Source organism: Semicossyphus pulcher, unplaced genomic scaffold (genome assembly GCF_022749685.1).
Source record: "Semicossyphus pulcher isolate SPU_LCO1_2020_fin unplaced genomic scaffold, fSemPul1.0.p SCAF_1, whole genome shotgun sequence".
In the NCBI taxonomy this organism is placed as follows: Eukaryota; Metazoa; Chordata; class Actinopteri; order Labriformes; family Labridae; genus Semicossyphus; species Semicossyphus pulcher.
The window spans coordinates 6529057-6550000 of NW_027211603.1; the positions used below are offsets into that span (position 1 = coordinate 6529057).

The 20944-nt window shown below is 39.1% G+C and overlaps 2 protein-coding genes across 2 annotated transcripts in view; both read left to right on the forward strand.

Moving 5' to 3' along the window:
- Positions 1–1237: 1237 nt before the first annotated feature.
- Positions 1238–4456, forward strand: fibinb (fin bud initiation factor b). Its single transcript, XM_069658418.1, has one exon. The coding sequence runs from the start codon at positions 1565–1567 to the stop codon at positions 2186–2188; it is 624 nt and encodes a 207-aa protein (XP_069514519.1). The 5' UTR covers positions 1238–1564; the 3' UTR covers positions 2189–4456.
- Positions 4457–7562: 3106 nt separating this feature from the next.
- bbox1 (butyrobetaine (gamma), 2-oxoglutarate dioxygenase (gamma-butyrobetaine hydroxylase) 1) overlaps positions 7563–20944 on the forward strand; it is a 29546-nt gene continuing 16164 nt past the window's right edge. Inside the window, exons 1-3 of the mRNA XM_069659088.1 lie at positions 7563–7626; positions 9311–9771; positions 11282–11396. Coding sequence (XP_069515189.1) covers positions 9367–9771; positions 11282–11396 — 520 coding nt within the window. The 5' untranslated portion in view covers positions 7563–7626; positions 9311–9366. The remainder of the gene's footprint in view (positions 7627–9310; positions 9772–11281; positions 11397–20944) is intronic.

A 20944-nucleotide genomic window follows, 5' to 3' on the forward strand; every position in this document is an offset into this window, starting at 1 on the left:
TAAATTACAGAACAGCTGTGCAAAAAAACAAACACAGACAGTTATGAGCAACTGGACAACAATAGCACTAAGCAACAGGGCAATTTAACAGCAGACAGTTGTGTAGACTATAGATCGACATATGCATCTGATTGCAACATTGCATCAAGTTAAAATACTATTTGTGATATAACATATTACTCTTTTATTTTTTAGTATGTCACTGAGGTATCTATGATCATTTTTTGTGGCTTTATAGCCTAAAACTACATATTTATTTTTCAATAACACCTTGGGTACGGAAGCCCTTAGCCGACATGCATCCATACATTTTATTTACATCGTTTTCCTGTGATAACGAGTAATTTCTGGCCGCTTTCTCGAGATATCGACTTATCGAGTTATCATGTTGTTTTACTCATAAGTGTGTGGCAGCATGGTATGTAATATCACAGTGACCAGCCTATTGTTTTGTTTTGTAGATTGCCGGAAAATTATCTTGTTATCGTGAGAAAACAAGCTCTGTTATCACAAGATAAGTGGCCAAATTAATCCGTTATCGGAAAACAAATAAAGAGAAAAATCTCAAGAAAACAACTGAAATTAACTCATTATCATGGGAAAACCAGCTTTGCCATCCCGAGATAACGGGAAAGGCAGCTTTTTTATCCCCAGATAATAAGACGAGATCTCGAGAAAACGACCAGAAATAACTCGTTATCACGGAAAAAGGAGTGTATAAAATGTATGGATGCCTGTCCACGAAGGGCTTCCGTACTTGCAGGAGCAAAGGTACTGGAAACACATTAACGTAGCCTATAATTCAACCAAATATTGTAAAAATGTAATCCAACTACACAACAAAAGTAGAAAAAAATACCACATTCAGTTAAACCACTGTGCCAGACGTCATTAAAAAATGTTCGTTATAAAAAGTATTACGTTATAATAACACGTCTGTTGCGTATAGTGGTGCGTTTAACGTTTTATATAGGCTACGTGGTCACTGTATTTCTCAACAGACTAACTTTTTTAACCACCTCCACCAACTTGTCATGGTAATGTGAATTAACACAAACTCGGTCCTTCCTGGCCTGGCCCCGCTGGTAGCCTGCCTCAGACTGAATGCAGCCTTTTAAGTGACGGAGGGGCTGTAATTTGAGAGTAGCAGAGAGGTATTATTAGCCAAGAACCAGAGCGCGGCACTTGAGACATCCAGATGTTGCGTTTGAGGCACCCAGTGAAGTCGGGTGAAGGCTACAACTGTTTTCCACGCTGAAACAAACTTCCATACACTGCTTTCCTGCTCTCTGACAGTGATGGAAGCCGGCAGGCTCGGTTAAAGGAAGATAAGTGAGGCTGTTAAAACATTTTCACGACATTTTTATCTGTTTGGAGAAAGAGGACATTGAGGAGGACGTGAAAGCTACAACAAAGCGTCTACCAACTGCGCAGTTTGGACGTTAAAACCTGGGTAATATGTTTGTGTTTCTACGCCGGGTTGGAATTAAATAGTCCACCTGTTTGACACTTTCAGATATAACGTTTTAAACTTTTCTTATTTGTGAGTGTATTTTGGGGCATCATGGCTTTTCTTCACTTGCTCCTGTGTGCCGGGATGTTATCACTGCCGACGCGTGCGGCTTTTTTCAACGGACCGTTACATCCGGAGATGTCCAACGGCACTTTTCATCATTACTTCGTGCCGGACGGCGATTATGAGGAAAATGACGACCCGGAGAAATGCCAGATGCTTTTTAAAATGACTGACGAGCGAAAGTGTGGACTCCCAGAGGACCAGGACGCTGTAATACGGGATGATTTCACCATCATCAAGAGGCAGATTGAGGACTCAGCCAGGGTGCTGGAGGGCATCGGGAAAAGCATCTCGTACGACCTGGACGGAGAGGACAGCTACGGGAAGTATCTGCGGAGGGAGACGGCGCAGATCAGTGAGGCGTTTACAAACTCGGAGAAATCTCTGCTGGAGCTGGAGGTGAAATTCAAGCAGAGTCAGGAGAGTGAGCTGAAAGAGGAGCACCGGCTTAATGATGACTTTCTCAACATGATAGTGCACACGAGGGACGTCATGAAGGACACGTTGGACATTTCTCTAGGACTGAAGGACAAGCACGAGCTCCTGTCTCTGATCATCCGCAGCCACGGCACGAGACTGAGCAGACTGAAGAACGAATATATGAAGTTCTGAAAGAAATTAGTCCCTACACCTCTTTTTACAGTATTTTTAATTCTTTTTTTTTTTAAACTTTCTTGTGGTAAAGTGTGGCCATGAGGCAGATACATGAGTGAAGAATGTTGGCAATCATATCAGGGAAACCAAAGCACCTAAAATACAAAGAAAATCATATTTTCTCCTTTAACTACAGAGCAGTGGTTCCCAATTTGGGATTATGGACCCCTCCAATGGGTCAAAAGATACTGTCTGAGTTATGGACTCAGAAAGAAGAAAAACGGTTGTACATTTTTTATAACTAGGCTATTACTTTTCTTTCTCACTTTCTCTCTCTTCTTTGCTTTTTCTCTTCTGAAAAAAAAGACAGACAGTCCATATAAAAGCTTGGGAACGACTGCTCTAGCGGTTATGTAGCCATGCAGTTAACTTTGGTTTAATTTCCTCATTTTGCGTCATCTTTCTCGGGCGGGCAAAGAAAGCAAGCAACCACCTAAGGCAACAAAGTACCCCCAGCACCCATAAACACTCAAAATTCACTGTGTTAGTATTGTTTTGGTAATTTGGATTATACCAAAATATGTTGCAAACTTACACTGCTAACGTACAATATCTATACTATAATGGAACCTGCACTGTTAATAGGCCAACCAAATGGGCCATGTATCTAAATGTGTTAAAGGCCATAATTATTTTTAATTATAATTTTATTGTGCTTCATATGCCAAGAAAACTTTAATTTAGAACTATTAGAAACACAAACGGTTCCATTCACACCCATTGCAATCTTGGCAGAAATCTTATGGGGGGCTTATATAACCACCTGGCCATATAAAACCATAACTATCTTGAAGTACTGCTTGTGGTTGGTTACTTTATAAAAGTCTTTTGGACACTATTTTACCCCAGCAATCTTACTTTTTATTTAATGTAATGGGTAATGTAATATGGCTAATATCCTCCCTGCAGTGTCTGCAGTTTTATTTGACAATGTGATGATGCATTTTCTGGAAAAAGCCCACTGAGAAATTGTAAATGCATAAAAGAACCAGAGAAGAATGCAGGTTTTTTAAATGATCCAGCAAACTTAACACCTAATTAAATCAAAGTACCTCATTATACTGATGCAAAAGACCATATAAAATCAAATATTGCAATAAAGTGGTCTGCTCTGTGGTTTGTAATGCATCCAGAGATGTTAAAGAGACAACTACCACAGTATAAAAGGTATAAAAAAATCTATAGACAATCATCTGACTGTGGAAATTGTCATATTGAACCACCCAGAGAGACCTTTATACTCATCATTATCACCATTAAAGCACACAATCGTGGTTACATAACTATACTTAAATGACTCAATACAATGTATAGTAATATTCTGTAATACTTAATGTGTGGCCTTAATGTAAGTTATACATTAACTGTCCGCCAATCAATAGGCCACATGATAACTGCCTCTTTTATGGTCCTTTTTGGTTAGGGCATTGAATTAACCTGTCAACAGTCACAGGTTTGTGGGTGTGTATGTGTGTGTGTATGTGTCGAACGTCGGCTTCAAACGTGAGTCAGCCAATCAAACAAGTGAAAACAGTTTACTGTCGTCAGATGAAGGGTTTTCCAAAAGTCATTCAGTCCTCTGTAAGCGAAAGGGTGAGGAGTGAGTAAGAATATTCAGCAGAATTTTTCAGTGTCCATATTCATCAGTTAATTAAATGCATAAGGTTATATTTAGAGTCCAAAGGTTGACGTAGCAGTAGCAGTTGACAGGATGGACCTCATGTAGTAGCCTGGTTGAAAGCTCCAAACACGAGCAACTGTTGCTGTGGCTCTTCTCTGACAATCCCAATGAATGTTTGTACAAATACTAAATGTTTACATATGGACATTTATCTGTATGTTATTGCTTTATAGGCTGGCAGACTTTGCACAATTCTTTACTGTTCCGGTGTTAAAGGTTGTGACATGGTTTAAAATGCAAGGCCTTTCCTGTGCTGTTCTGCACAGGAAGTATAATCTTGTAAATTGTACAGTGTATTATCAGAAATAAGTAAATACTGTGAGTGCCAATATCTTTAATAAAGAACACCTTGAAATGTATTCATTGTTTATATAAAGTTTTGAAATAGAGCAGCGTATATCTATTCTTGTTTATCTTTGAGATACAGTATTTGGTTGTAATACTTTGATGGATAAGACTGCAGGCAGCACTCGTGGACTTCAATGTCAAACATTAAAATGTGTGACAATATTGACAGATTGTGTTGTGTCTTCTCAAATAAAGAGTTGGTGTTAAAAGTACTGTGTTGTTACAAGAGCAGGTTTTTTAGTTGCTGAAACAATCATTTTTATGAGATATTCCTTTGAAAACATGTTATAAGTTTCCACTTAGGTCAAAACCTTTATTCTTTCTACCATTATTGGTCTCCTCTTGTAGTAAATGAGGCAAAAATGAGATTAAGTAATCCCTTATGTTTCTGGGAATCCCTTCAGAACTGCATCCAGGAGGTCCCTGGTTTTTGTGTGCCAGTAGCACTACAACCATTAGGACTACATACCACTGGGCCTGCATACTGTACTGCCACGTGCTTTAAAATGACCAAGTTCCCCTCTATGTTTAATTCACGAGGTTTTGAGGTCTGCTGTGAATTATACACACAGCCCCCCTGTGGGTGCTTTGAATTAAGGAAGAAGCTGCTTGTCGGTATTTATGAGGACCACGGAGGTAAGGAAGTTGTGCTGATGGGTTCGTGGTGTGGTGGGCGTTACAAACAGTTTGTTTTTTCCTGTGTTGTGCTCCAGTCTGTGGAAAACTCCTTTTTAGTGTTCCTTTAAGGGTTTTGAATAAAATTTGAGGCTTTGAGCAGACGGAAATAAAATGTCAAGAGTAGCCACAGCTCCATGCTGTATTGAAAAGTGCCAACTGGTGTAAGTTATGTAACACTGCAAAGTACAGTGAGACAGTTTCACTTGTGGTTACAGAGTGGCATTCAAGTACACTTTGAGCCCACTGATTACAGTCATGATGCGGCAACATCAAGGAAAATACAACCCCAAAAACCTTTTGCCTACTTTTTTTGTTTCCACTAGAGGAAAATCCCCGGGGTCCGTCATTTAAAGCCACAGATTATTGGCATCATCTTTAGGAAAAAACATTAAAAAAACATGTTAAACTGCAGCTCTATCATGAGACTTCTGCATTTACTATCATCCTTAGAGGAAATGTATGTTGTATTTTTAGTGCATTGCAGTGAGAGATATCAGTTCCAGTGTTGCATAATGCTTACGCCCTTTAACTCAGACTAACCTTTGGTTTATTTAGATAAATAATGCCAGTGAATTTACAATGCTGTACAGAGTTGAACACTGTGTACCTTCTAACGTAGGGAGGTTTACTAGATGCAGTCAGTTTAGCAAATAGATCTGTGTAAAAAAAAAACACATTTCTTACGAAATTCTGCTGGTTATTTATTATTCTACATATGTTTGTATATAAATGAACTGCCACAAATGTTTAGCACTGATTGCTTAACTATTCAATCTTCGGCACATTTTATTTTGCTACAAAAATAATGTAAAGACGCTGACAGAAATAAGTAATGTTTGCATTTGTGTATTAATACAATAGATTACGTCCTGGAAGTTTACAGTATACTTAAACTAATACCACAGAGTTTATAAAATGACACAACTATCAGTGTTGCTGTTGTTGTTGTTAATTGACACGTGTGCCCTGATGTCAGTTACAAAGGTGACTGAGGTGTAACCATCTCTTACCCTTTGAAACTCTTGTCTGTGGTGTTATACATTGTGTGAGTAATCTTGGGTTAATAATTGCAAAATTAAGCTTTAAAGCCTGAACGCAGAGGAGTGCATTGGACTGAAGACTCTCCTGCACAACTGGATACTGGTCATCCTCCATCAGCCTGCAAAGGACATAGGAATTACTAAACTCAAAGAGGTATGATTGAACACAGAAAAACTCTCATCATTAACACAACTTTTATTGATGAGTTTCTTGATTGAGCAACAAAATGTTTTGTCAATAAAAGGTACGGAAATAATGGAATTACAATGGAGTACAATTCAAAAGTCGGTGACCTTAAATTACTTGTTTTATCCAACTTTCAGTCCAACACCCAAAACTGATGATAAATAAACGCAGCCAATCCTCAAAGTTTAGGAGCTAAAGCCAGCTAATGTTTGGAATTTCTGCCAGAAAAATGAAAACAATGATTTATCATCAAAATAGTAAAATAATTTTCTGATGTTTACTTTATTGATTAATTGTCTGACTGTTTGAGCTCTAGTGCAATTTAAAGGGGTCTGATTTCTGTGCATCACTATGTGTACTTAGCTGTGGACAATACTGCATAGACCTCACTGAGGCATTGAAAAATCCTTACCTTGAAATGTATATATCTGTGTTACATTTTAGATACGCTTGCAGCATCACTGGCTGTTCAACCACTTTGGTCCAGACTAAAATATGAGGACTTTTGTTTGGAATGGCATGACATTTGGAAGTAGTATTCCTGCTCCCTAGAGGATGACTCCCAATGATTTTGCTGATTCCATATATGCCTTAATGTTCAATCACAGCATGTTATTCAGCTATATCTTACAGAGAGTGTAATGGATGTGGTGTTATATTGTTGTTGTTGGTTTTTAACTGTCACATCCAGAAGTATGTAATCATACACATGCCCTAAAGCTGTCCAATGAAGATAACATTGGCCCTAACATTGGAATGTCTTCCCTCTATAACACCTATCCAATATATAATAGTCTTAGCGCTGCATTTAAACAGAAAATATCAGAAATATAGATACCGACTATCCACAGAGGATATATTTTAATAACTTTGGCAAACTAGGGCAAAACTTCTACTTTTGGGCTGGGTTTTAGCAAATGTTATCAAAAAGGCTAACTATTTTAACTGCTGATCATCTGAAGGCTTGTATTTTAATAGTGCGCATGTGCTAATGTTAGTATTATGGTGAAACCACCACTGTGTTTAAGCATGGCTGTAGACTCTAATTATTGTTCAAATATGTATAGGCTAGTTTGTAAGTGGCCCCAATCCCACAAAAACCACAAACCTGCCCCTGCCAGAGAGCCATGTGATTGAGATTTAATCTCCCAAGCATACATTGCTTCCAAGCAAGAAATGTCTCTCAATTGTTTCAACAAGGCGGTTAACAAAGAATAAATATTCTCTTTCTTGGTTAAGGCAACTATAATTTACGAGTATTGTTTGTTAAAATCCATCAGTCTGTGTCCTGTTATCAGTCTGGAGTAAAAAGTAGGGCAACGTTCATGCACTTGCAGTGATTATGTCATCTCTGCACAGCCTCCCGGTCAACCTTTCACCTACTTTCTCTCTCAGTGACAGCCGGTTGTGTTGACGGTGGCAGCGCTCGTGGGGAAGAGGACTCGTTTTCAAAATATTGCAGGTACCGCTGGCATACACGTCTATTCTTACTGTTAATTCACTACACGTTGATACATTAACTTTAAATTAAACCGGCAAAGACAATAGCTGTGAAAAGAAAGTCGACTTGTTAGCCTCTCTGTTAGCTTTTAAACTGAAACAAGGATGTACAGTTCAAGCCGGGGGGTGCGTCTACGTTAACAAGCTAGCTAACAGCCGTTTAGCTTCTTCTTTAAAGGCTAACGTCTGAACATGTTAGCAGTTAAGCTACATTTTCAACGGAAGTGAAGTACACTAAGTTAAAGGACAGGTGGCTTTTGTTCAGACGCTCTTTGTTTATTTCCTAGTTCGCCCACAACCGTTTGGTTGTATTCAGTGGGTTTGTGTTATGTTGTGCGCTAATCAAACTCAAACCGACCCGCTGGTAGTGACGTCACAGCTTCAACAACTGTGTTGGTAGTTTAAAGAAACCTGGATTACTTTTACATTTTAAAAGAAATAGTGGAGGCTGCAATGCTTACCTTCCAATGTATGCAAACAAGCTCCAGTCCTTAAAAAAAAAGAGTAAGTATTGAATGAGGCTTCAAACAAAATGATCTGTATAGCAACACTAACAGATGGTCTCAGTGAGTACAAATCACTTTACAATTGGTGGGAAGTTTGAGTGATTTTTGGAGTTAATGAGAGCTTCATCCTCGATAGAGGAAGTGATGGAGAAAGTGTAGTTTAGCAAGAGCCTGGTCCCCGCCAGATGACGCGTTTTACGTAGTCTGGCGGAGGATTTCCAGGGCCCATTGGAGAAGCGGATAGCGTCCTCCAAAGGCACAGAGCAAAATTGCATTTTTTTACTACCATAATGGCGTTAGCTTCCCATAATGGCATGATAGGACTGAGGTTGAAGATCGGCGAACTGGCCCTTTAACATTATTGTGAATTGAATCTTGTGAATCCTGTGGTTATGGACAGCCAATCAGACATAATCAAACAGCTGATGACATTACTTTGGGCTACAGGAAATTGTGGTGGAAATATTTGATGGATAGTTTAGTCAACAAAAAAAAAAATATATATATATAATATCAGCTTAATAATCAGCAATTGCAGCCTTTGATTTTATATTTTAAACAGGTCATTAAAACTAAAAACGGGACAGCACAGTTTGTGTTGTTTTCTTAAAGTAATGCTGCTGTTTTGCTTTGCAGCTTTGCCCATTTTGTACCAACACAATGTCAGCTGACCAGGCTTAGAAATTCCTCTGGTTGGCAAATGGACAAGTTACTGTTCCCAAAGCTCATTGACAAAGCTCACACTCAGTTTCAACTGTAACTAATGAACTTGGCATTTGTTTTAAACAAGAGTAACACCATGATCTTCTTAAATTGGGTATGGGGGACCTTTTATGCTAATCCTAATTTTTTTATACACATGCAATTGTGCTTGATGGTTATTCTAAAAGTAATCCCTGTTAGGAAAAAAGTCAGGCTGCAGACTGCATAATAATAGACCCCCTTTAAGTTGATATGACTTACAGTATCATGTTCATAAATATATTAAGCAAATTGGAGACTCTCTGTTTTGTGTACTTAATAATAATGATTTATTATCCACCCCTAGTTTTTGAACACATCAATGAAAGCCAGTTGTACGTTTCCCTATATTCCATTTAAAAAAACAACAACTATGTTCCCTTTTCTTATTTATTACAGAGTTGGTGCCCCCTTTTAGTTTGGAGACCTAGTTGCCTGGAGAAAACCATTCAGACATGTGGATGAGTACATTTTCACGTTTTGCCCGACCAGCCCTGCAGAGAGGCTACTCTGCCATGGCCTGCCAGGCTCTGAGGGCTTGCCGTAGACCAGGGAAGGCGTCGGGTCCACTTCCCTTTTGTCTCACTTCAGTGCAGCTTCGTGGGCATCAGACACTGGGGTCGGCCTCCCTCCCCCTGGCTGGCCACTCAGTGAGGCATGTCCGGGCTCTGGATGAGGAGAGGCTGATGGAGGTGGAGTGGGAGGATGGAGGCCAGAGTCTGTACCCATTCACCTGGCTGAGAGACAACTGCCAGTGTCCAATGTGTACCCTGGAGTCTGCTCAGGCCCGCAAACTGCTGATGGCTGATCTTGATATTCACACAGGAGTTGATGTTGTGGAGGTCACCAATGACAACAAGGTAGGCCCTTATCCGACTTGTCACTATGGATGTTTTGTATTAAGAGAAAAGGATGAATTATTATTAATCTGGCTGTGTAAATGTCCCCTGTGTTTTTACACAGAGCCTGCATGTCAACTTTAACTTCCCTTAAGTACTGTGGTTGTGTCTCCACACAGTTCTACAATTTCATGGGATAGTTTTACTTTCTTTTCAATTAGCAAAAGTTACAAGAAACTACAGTTAATATTGGGATTTTTGTAAAAACTCAAACCTCTTAGATTACTGACAATGCTGGTTCTATTTGACTCGGTTGTAATAAAAAAAATATGTACAGGAGTGCTGCTTAACATATCAGTTCCAACTGTGGAGCAGTGGAGGCAACCTATCTCTCACTGGCACCCCATAGATTTGTCTTATTTAGCAACTCTCTTGTTTGGTACATCCACAGAAGAGTTAAACTGTAGTTAAAAAATTAAATACAGACCGTTCTCTAAATATAGCGTGTAACTTGTTTCTTTGTCTTACATAACAATAATTTGGACATCTAAGGTTTTCTTTTTAACTTTTTCTTGGACAAATTAAGACAATAAAACATTGGGCTCTAGGAATTTTTACAGACATTCACAGGCTTTTAAAAAAAAAACGTTTTAATGACCAAATGATTAACAGCTTGACCAAGAAATAATTGGCACATGACAAAATAAATCATTAGTTGCAGCCCTACATCACACTTTCTACTCGGATTTCAAGCTAAACTACACAACAATGCTGTACTTGGGTATCATAAAACTTGTTTATGAATGCCATTTTCTGAGCTGACAGTTTGAGGGCACCTGTCTGGTGATAAACTATGAGGTTCTGTGAGGTCAAACCGTCTAATTTTGGCAGAAGCACACGTTCAGTCTGACCTTTTAGGTCCTCAGGAGGAGCCGCCTTCATGAGCTGCGTCCTTCAGATGATCCTAACCCTGAAGTTGGAAATAAAAAGATTGCTTTGATGTGACGATGCTGCCAAACTACTGCTTCTCATTTATTTTGTTGATAAAGACTATGCAATAAATTTCCTCTATTGTTTTCTGTGTACCTTACCAAGATTTACTGGGTGGCCTATTTTAGCAAACATCTGCTTTATATACCACAACAATGATTTCATGCTTGCCTTTGGCTAAAGAAAAGATTAGATGGCGGTGCCAAAATATCCCACGTTAAGGGAATCCTCAATAAAAAGGAAAAAATGTTGGAATATTTGTTTTATTATGCATTTCTTTCTCAGTTTCGGACAAGTGGCAGGCAATTCTTCTTCCTGGAAACAAGGGAAATATTAACATCTATTGCAGGAAATGTTTTATAAGTCTGAAAACCCAGGAAATGTTTTGACAGCATCTTTGCCAGTCAACAAAGAAGGATGTCACTTGATACTGTTTACTTACAGTTGATGCCTTTTGTCACAACACATTATTAAGAGGTTGGAACATGGAAAAAATAAAAAAATGAAAGAAAAAATAAATCTGCTGTTTGTCTCTCCACAGGTGTCCATAGTGTGGCCCGACCAGCACACCAGTGTGTATGATGCAGAGTGGCTGAAGAAACGATGTTTCTCTCCTGCTGCCAGACAAGCAATGCAAGAAGAGCTTTTCCTCAATGGTGAGTCTAGATTTTATATTTTATGTGTTTAACTGTTAGTCTGTACTTAAATGGAAATGATATTAACCGACCAGCCCCTCTTTCAGCCGCTCCTGTAAATGTCCTACAAGAAATCGTCTTACAGATTAGATTACCACTTATGTCACTTTTGTATACCAGTTGTATATACCTCTTATTTTATTTTATTCATTTTATTTTGATCTATTCCAAGTTCTATTTGTATTTGCCTTCTTGCTACTAGTCTTTGTGCTGTTGCAACAACCGAATTTCCCCTCTGGGGATCAATATACTATCTTATCTTATCTTACAGGAATACACCTAGTTGTCAGTTTATCAGATACGCATGGAGGCTTTACTTAGGCAATATGACAATAAGCTAAATAAAAAAAACATGTTAATAAATAATTTGGGAAATAAATTAAGTAACTTATAAAGTGAAATAATATAGTTATGTAACACAATTACAAATAAAGGGATGAAGGTTTAGGATTACATTTCTGTAATGCCCAAAAGTATAGGTGTATTGATTTCAAAGAAGTGCTGTAATTTGTTCCAGGAGTTAGTTGCACTAACATCAAAGCAGTCTGTCAGTTCAGACCAAACTTGGGGAACATGAAGAAAGATAAAGAAGAAAGTAAATCAGAAGGTAAAATGGTATTTTTCCAGTATACTAAAAAACAAGCATGTGCTCATCTCCTACCAAAGGTATTTACTATGTGTAAGCCCACATGAAAACATTGGTGTTGATACTGATTAGTTAACAAGACTAGGTCAAAACCTAGTATGTTGCTGACCGCATCAGGTCAATGTGCGCTTTTTTGGGCAATGTGTTACAAGGACTGTCCTTATGAGGCCAATGACAACATATTTGAAAGCAGGTGCGCGCTGCGGACATAGGTGAGGACAGCGGACGAGCAGCCCTGCCTACTCTCCGAACAAAATTTCCAGAGCCGTATAGACAGAGAGTCGCATCAGTGGAGGTCCAATATGCTCCAACATCTGCCATTGCGATGTCGCAACTCTCTCTCTGTACGGCTGTGAAAGTGCTGTCACTCAGTCAGTCAGTCAGTCACATACAGACCCATGGTGAGGGCTGATCCCGGCGGTCAGCCAAAAACACAAATTACACATCATGCATACTAACTGCTGACAAAAACATCCTGCGCTGTTTGGACCACAGTGGTCTGAAATTAATCATTACTTTCTAATTGATAACTCTGTTGTTGATGTAATGGACAAACAGAGGATTTTTAAAAGAGGTCATAAATCATAACGCAGCTGTCTCAGAGTTGACAGGATGAACAAACACTGTCATGAATTATCGCATTTTCAAAGCTGCATCTGAGAAAAGCAATTTGTCTGCTTGCCAAGCAGCCAGTGTTACCTGCCTTTACATAAAAAGCAGACTATCACGCTGCATGAAGTCTGTCTTGGATGACACTTTCCATACTGTGACCACAAGCAATTATGAGCATCCAATTTATCACTGGAAACACACCTTTTTCATCAACAATAAAATCCCAGAGTATATCCTCACGCTTCAGTTCAAAATCCCCCCCGAAAAGTGTGTCTTTTCAAAGAGCTCATTTATATTCACAGTAACCTTTCACATCTTTTTTCTGCACCGCAGAGATGTGATGAAAAAGTCAGTGTCATGGATTTTGACTCGTGAGAATCTTTGTACTTCCCAGCATGACATTACATTTCTGTTTTAAAGTCAGAATGAAAATGAAAATGCAGATAGATACACAACAGTAATCCTGGTGCTTTCTTCTATCACTGTTATGTTTTAATGTGTAATTCTTTGCCTTCTTTTTGCTATTATTGTTTTAAAAAAGAGGATTTTATCTGGATTGTTCGTTTGTTTACTTCACCTGTTTGTCATATTCAAATAGACAGTAAGCTGTAATGGATAACATTAAAATTGCCTTAATTATATTTGATTAATGCTTTTATTTCGAATTGAAATCTAAGAAGCTTTCACGTGGGCAGGACTGAACAAGATGCTTGTTATTATGCAATTTAAGTAGCAGCTCTCTGATGTGTGTGTGTGGTGTTATGATGGAAATGAGTGGACTTTCTCTGCTAACCTTTCCTGTGGAAAAAAGATGCCCTGGGTTTAAACTCTTCTTTCCACACATTTTCTTTCTCAGAAACATAACGTGGTTGTTAAGGGAGGAGGTTTTTCTGAGGACTGGAAAGAGAAGTCATTTTACAGTACATTTACAATGGCCCAATTCACTTTACTGCCTGCCAGACAGCACAGGAGAAAGTTTAGCTGTGGAACAAGGTAGCGGCGTTTCAGTGGAGCGGGGGATGGACTCTAGTCGGTTTGTGTACACACACGTGGTCCTGAAGGACCCACAGGGCTGAGCGGCTCCTGCTCTGCTCCAGACTGATTAAGGTTATGTGTGTGTCTTGCAGAAGTCCTCATGTTGAAGTGTAAACAGATCCCCCTCATAGCAATTTACGCACAGATAGTCATTTTGTTGAGTAGATTTTTTTAACCATCTTAGCACAGAGCCAGGAGCGCTCCTGGAAGACACTGCTAAGCTCATCCACCAACACACAATGCAAGATGACGTGCGCACACACACTCACTGGGTTTAATTATTTCCTCCTGAGTGCCAGTCTGAAATTCCTTGCACTGAATAATACTGAAAAGGATCTGAAAAGAGGGATAGTGAACAGCATTCACCTCTCAAATTTGCTCATGTTCGCTCTCCTTATTTCTTCCGTGACGTTAACTCACTGAAGCGGAGTCCACAGTTTGAATTTCTGTTTCCTTTTTCATGCAGTGCACCTACATTTTACAGGCCCAAGTGTGCCTGTTAAAGTGTTCTCAACAGTGAAAGTCAAGCTCACGCGGGACACTGTGAGGTCAATATGAAAATTGGAGCTCTGGGGATATTATTCAGCCAGTACTATACCTCCCGCTTTTATGTCTGAAGTAATGTTTTTTTCTTCTGCTTTCACCGTTTCTATGGAGTCGTACAACTCAAACCGCAGGATGTAGTTCAGCAGCAGCTATTATTGAAGTGAGACACGGAAGAGGTACTATTCAAGGGCAATTATTACACTATAAAAAAACATTTTCAACCGTGCATATACAGTAAAAAATTCAGGAACGAACCAGAACGTGTTGAATTTGGGCCCCGTCACACTTTCGGGAGTAGTTAGATGGAGAAATATATTCGTTTTCCATCATTCTTAGACAGTAAATTTTACTTTTAAATGACTCCTTTTCAGCCAGTTCTTCACGTCGGCCTATATTTTTAAATGTGTAATGTAGATCATTTATAGATTATCTACTAGTTTCTAGTCTTTGCAGTTGTACTAAAGACAAACGTAAACAGAGCCACAGTGTCTCTACATGTGAAACAGCATAGGGCAGTGGACCTTCTAAAAAGCTGACGTCTGTATAAATGTGAGCCTCTTTCAGACCCCCTGTCTCCGTTTCAGCCATATGGAAAACTGATTTAAGAGTGAGGGTCAAGAAAAGATCTGCATGTTCTTACCAAACACAAGCTCACCGTTGTCGGTATTTCCTTCCCTGGGAACGAACAAATCCCAGAGCCTGTAGGCATGTGTAACCAGGAATACAAACCCCAACTGCCTGGTGTTCATGACTGAGGGGTTACTTGCGGACATTTCCTCTCTAAATCTCAAGTTTTTAGCTGACTTTAATGGTCAACTTTTGAATTTAACACTTTAATTGCGTGTTTTTATTTGGCATTTGGTTTCAGTTTCCTTGGGCTCTTTATGGGCTAGTCAGAAAGTGACAACTTTAGTTAAATATTTTATTAGTCAATGACTCTTTGTGTGTGACCATGTGCAAGTTAATGTGACAACGCTGTTAAATCTTATTATACAACAGTTAGTTCCAACCAAGTATTACAACATCAGCTGCACTTTTCACTCTGTATCACTCCGCCTCTGCTGTTCTGGATGCTGTTAATTAACATTACAGCAGACTGTGTGTGTCTACATTAATCAAGCTGTACCTCTGAATCACACAGCAGACTCTTATTTCACTGGTTGATGATTAATTAAAACAAACAGATAAATGTACATGATAAAAAACAGCTGATCTATGGTAACCTGCAGACACAGAGTGCAGGAGAATGTTTGGGTTGCTTGGCAACAAAAGTCCAGTATCAGTTAAGTTGTGGAACGAGTGGAGTTGATGGAGCAAAAAGTAATCTGTTGTTGATTATTGTTGTTTACTACTATTTGCCGCTTGCATAACAGTTGTATAAAAGCTGCTGTGTGTGCAAGTGGTTTGGTCGAAGATAATCGCGACAGTGCTGATATTCAGTACAACAAACCTCCCTCTCATGTAAGATTGCTTAATTTTTCTCAACTATGTGTTGCTGAGGTCCTTTTATCTTCATCAGGCGGGTGCATGTGGGATTTGCTCATAAACTGAACTTTGATGTTTTTGTCGGGGTGACATAAGGACCGAAAGTACTCAAGTATACGTTTTGGACATCAGTTTTTGAATTACAATGACTTTTAATAAAGAATATACACATTACCATTGACTTTCTCCTTTTAAAAAGTTAAAATATCTGGATCGGACACAGTAATTGAACTATGTTTGAATATCCGGGTAGATCCATCTAGAAAAAAATGACCAAACTACACCAATAAAGTTCAATGTTTTCAGTCAGACATCTCTCTATCTACTGTGACAGGCAGAATGGAGAACAAGCAGGCATTAGAGAGATGATTGGAAGTAATTCTGACAGAGTGAAGGGAAGAAATATGCAGTGCAGGCTATGTAATATTAGTCTTGTGTTATCATAAAAGGACTAGTTCGATGATAAACCATTTATTATGCATAAGGCCACACAGTATTTGCAAACCATTGCATCCTTATTGCAAGTACTCGAGTATAATAATTACATGGATATTAGTAAAATGAATGCAGTCTGATTTATTTGTTTTCAAACACTTTAATCTCTGAAGCTGTTAACGGAAGTATTTCATCTCGTTCATGGATGGGTTCAGGACCTTTGGTATTATCACGTGCTGTTGTCTTGCTGACATGTGCACTGTAAACCTTTCACGTCACTTGGAGGAGAGTCATGATGCTGAGCAGCTTTGGGGAACGCCAAAAGCTTTTGTCACTCACATCCTTATCTGCAGTGACTCTTCCTCTCTCCGATAAATCTGTCAGCGATTTGCTCAAACGCCCGCCAGATGCTTTTAATATTTGAACCTTGTCATCGTCTCAGGCCTCCCGTTTTGCACCTGTCATGTTTATTCAGTCGGGGTAGGAATCATGACTAATTTCATGTCAGTGGTACTTAAAAGGTGGATGTGAAAAAGGTTAAATTGAATTTTGAGAAAGGTAAAAGCGAGATTACATAGCCCACAGCCTCACACACTTATCCACTAGCTCAAATTGGTAGTTTGTCGAAGGAGTTTGTCTTGCTGAGATGCCTTTACGTCCGAATCTAATTCAGTAAACTGTTTGAATTGCTCGCCCTCAACAAGCCGTAATGGCATGTCATTTTGGTAACAAGTAGAGTCATTTGCTGTGATCACCAGAGTAAATGCATCAGGTTTTCCTAATAGAAGCAAGTACCGCTGCCCGGCCTTCTTTGGAAACACTTCTTTCTGCCATGCAGGTCTAAGGTTGATCTGCTTTTACACATCATATGGTTGAGTGGTAGTTAGAGCGTGTGGAGCTTAGAGTTTAAAGGTTTTTCCTCTGTTTACTATAATTATTTGCAGATTGTTTTTGTTCCTCTCGCTCCTCCAGTTGATTACTAATACTGTTTTTAGTAGCAGATCAAAGCAGAAGTTATGAGCTTCTAATTAGACTGATGTACTGGTCTTTTTATTCCGTGCGTCTCACCAAGATTAAATTGGGATTTATTTTCTTAAATTAGTCTCAGGCCTTTTGTTCTGTGAGTTCTGCTGCTGTACTTTAAAGTCGAGGTGAAATTAAAAATGTCATTTTAATCCTTTTAGATCACATCCTCGTTAATATTGTGCATCTATTTGACAATACAGGCCAAAAAAAATGCAGAAAATCAATTTCTTCATATTCTTATATCAAAATTCGATAGTTTTTTCTTCCTGTAAAAAAAAAATATCTCATGTGCTTATGTAAGCTAGAACCAACCAATTTCAACCAATCAATCTGCAACATTTAGCCGCAGAGCACCAAGAACGCTCAATCAGTTAGCTAGCTACTGCACTGTGGAGAACGTCTGTCTGCGCCCACTTCTCAACTATCAAATCTAATCCCTCTAATGATATGTCCCGCCTGCACGTCCTGTTTCACTCAGAAATACGTCAAGATACGGAAGCTAGATACTCTCGAAATGCCGTTTCAGCTCGACTTTAAACTAAAGCTTTAATGTTGCTGAGGGGCAATTTGCTTTACAGACAGTTGTCACACAACAAATACTTACAATACTTCATACACAAACACAGCACAAGATCTATATCTCCTGCACAGTCAACAGGAAACTTAGAGAAAGGAAAAGAGAAGTTATACTTTTTAAAAGATTAAAGGACCATCTGTATCTATGCGTGCTACCTTTGAGGAGACGTATCTACTGCTGTGATGGAAGTATCTGCAAGTCAACATGTAAAGGATGTTTAGGCGCCTAAAAATAGTCCACGCCTTTGAGAGTAGCCTCACGTTATACAGATGCTGTTGATCATGCCGTCAGTAAAAAGGGAAAGTTAATTCATTGGACAAAAAGACTTGACAATCAATGGAACCTTACAGTATAGTTTAACCCAATGGTACCATTAAATAAACAGTACAGCAGTGTAGTAGAATACAAAAGCTTCCATTCCCTTAATCACAAAAATGATACACTTTAAAGAGTTATTATCACAAATAGTTTCTCTGCTGAGAGTTTGCCTTATGTCTCACCTGAAGTTTGCAGAAGAGGCAGCCCCTTAGCTTGGACGGTCCACAGTTTAAATGGACACTTTTATTGTTCCTCCAAATCACATAGCTCGTAATAAAAGCTCACAACATAAGGCTGTTCAATAAATGGATACGCCTGATCAGTTATAAAATATGAAACAAGTGTTTAAAACCTTTGCCAGTGTGGAATTGAGTGTGCTGGACATTTCATTAAATTTATCGTTGGAAACTCTCTCAAGAGAGAAAACTATGATGACACTAAAGGTGCGAGGAGATTTCTCTCACTGTAACAGCTGGTTCCGTTAATTCGTCTTCTGACCTGCCAGGAAATGTCCCTTGTTTCTAATCGCAGCCAAAACTGTTAAAAAACATCTAACCTTAAACTGCGGGGATCTTCTGTCATCTGTCTTCTGTATCTCTGGGATTTCACCATTTCTTTACCTCATCTATCTGGTCTTAATTAATCTTAGCTTTCTGAAAGTCTCTGTGGAGCTGTCACAAGTCTGACAAAGGCCATACATGCCCTTTATACAGGGTGGAACATGTTCCCCGGCAGTGTGAACTTTATAGTAGACTGTGACACTATTTATTGTACCTGTTAACACATTTACAAACCAGCAGAGACAAATGATCACAAGCAGGCTTAGCTCCCAGTGTAAAGCTTCTACCTTTTTTACCAAGAGTGCCATAAATATGTTGGTGTTGAACCTAAACTCCAAGAAGAGCAAACATCACATCCATTTTAAAGGCCTTACTGTAGTTGCCTGTTTTTGTATACGTCTTACTTAAAGAATAGTGCTTCTAAACAGGCCTTTAACTTGTTTTGAAGTTGGCAAATAGATTTAAACTTCCATGCTGAAATCCTTTAAGCTCAAATTATAATTTCCACATCGACACAGCCAAGCTCGTCTGTGAAATGTACTTCATGCTCCCATGTTCAAGAGGATTTCCATGTGCAGGAGAAAATGTACAACCGCAATTAGTTTGCACGTGTAGACTCATCTGCCTATGTAGACATGTTATGTAAACTCAACTGTTTGTGTATTGTCTCACAGCATACGCTTGAGAGTATATTCTGATATTTAGAAAAGCCTTCTGAAGGACCTAAGGGGAGCTGAAAGTTGTTCAAACTTTGATATATAATCTATTTAGTCTGAATTATGCTTAGTCTGTTTTTTATATCATTGTTATTACTCATTTTAAAGCCATAATCGCAAATATCTGTTTCATTGTCTCTGGCGGCACCTTATGGCGATAAACGTCAATTGCATCCACGTTTGGCTCTGGTTGTAACTCTTGATTTTCCTCGCTGACGGTTGCTTTCCTTTTTAGGCCGGTCGCCTTCATCTGAGCGTCCAATTTGTTTCTTTTTCTTTTGATTCTCACTTATTGTTGAAGTTGTATCTGTAGTCATCGATCATTTCTTTGTTTGTTCAGCCATAGTAGATTACTGTTTACTCGCAACACTTGCAGAGACCGGAAAAGCAGCCGCTTAGCTCCGCCTACCCTCTCTGACAGACCAACCACTGCTGGGTGATGGAAAACGCGTCACTAACTGGGCGCTGCTTGTGATTTTTTCAGCGAAAGTTGCTCCAGACACCCAGTCTGTAACACTGCAAATGCAAAGGCTTTCATCAGTGGGCCATAGGCTCAATCACCATTGCTCTATCACCTCATTCGGCGATAGATAGAGACTTAACAGACATTTATTTAAATGAAAATGTTTGAGATTATATCTTTAAACATACATCTTTATATTTGGGTTTTCTTTGACATATTAAGTTCCGCTTTTTATATCGAAGTCATCTCAGAATATCTTCCTACTTATTAAAATATTTCCTCTTCTTTTGCAAAGCCCATTGATCTGCACATATACCAGAGGTTCTGTAGAGATAAATTATGTGCGATTTCACTGGTTTTCTTTTTAGGCAGTTTGTTTCCTGAGTAGCTTGCAGCGTTGCAGATTTATTTCCTCACTCTCATTTCCCGTCTTGAATACTTTCAATACACATCAATTAGTATTCCATTACGATTGGACACTTATCGTAAACTTCCTAAACGAGCAGCCTGAGGCTCCCCTAAACACACTCTGGATTTTGGACTCTCCATTAAGCCTACTCGTTGTATAATTCAACCAAGTAGCAGCTGATTTGTCAATTTCCCGTCTGTCTGGTGTTCCCCCCCTTTGCCATCTGGTCTGAATTTAGTCTTGTATGTCATCACTCGTCGGTTGACAGAAAGGCTCCTGGAAACATAGCGGTGGAGGTCCATCCGTGGAAAATCTTGTATCTTTCCAAACCTGACCCCAACTTTCTTAAAACACCCTTTACAGCTTCAGCAGAACACGTGTGCACAAACATGTGCGCATGCGGTGTTATCAGCATGAAAGGAATTTGAGGAATCTAAACTGTCCACTATGACTTCAGTGTTTTCATTTGTCAAAATGAGTTTTCATCATCGTGCGATGTGCTATAATGGACTGCTGAGGGCTTTAGGAGCTGAAATATGTCATATAACATAATGGTGGTCAGCCAAATTTTCCACATATCGAATGTCTCTTTCAGGAGAACTGGGCCGTCTCTCAATAAATTTCACTATTTTTCACTCACGCAGTTCATTTTCTCAGAGTGTATTTCTGTAATTCTTTCAC

What these genes read in the sequence shown, in the direction of transcription:
- fibinb (XM_069658418.1), top strand. Translation starts at nt 1,565, where the DNA reads ATGGCTTTTCTTCACTTGCTCCTGTGTGCCGGGATGTTATCACTGCCG.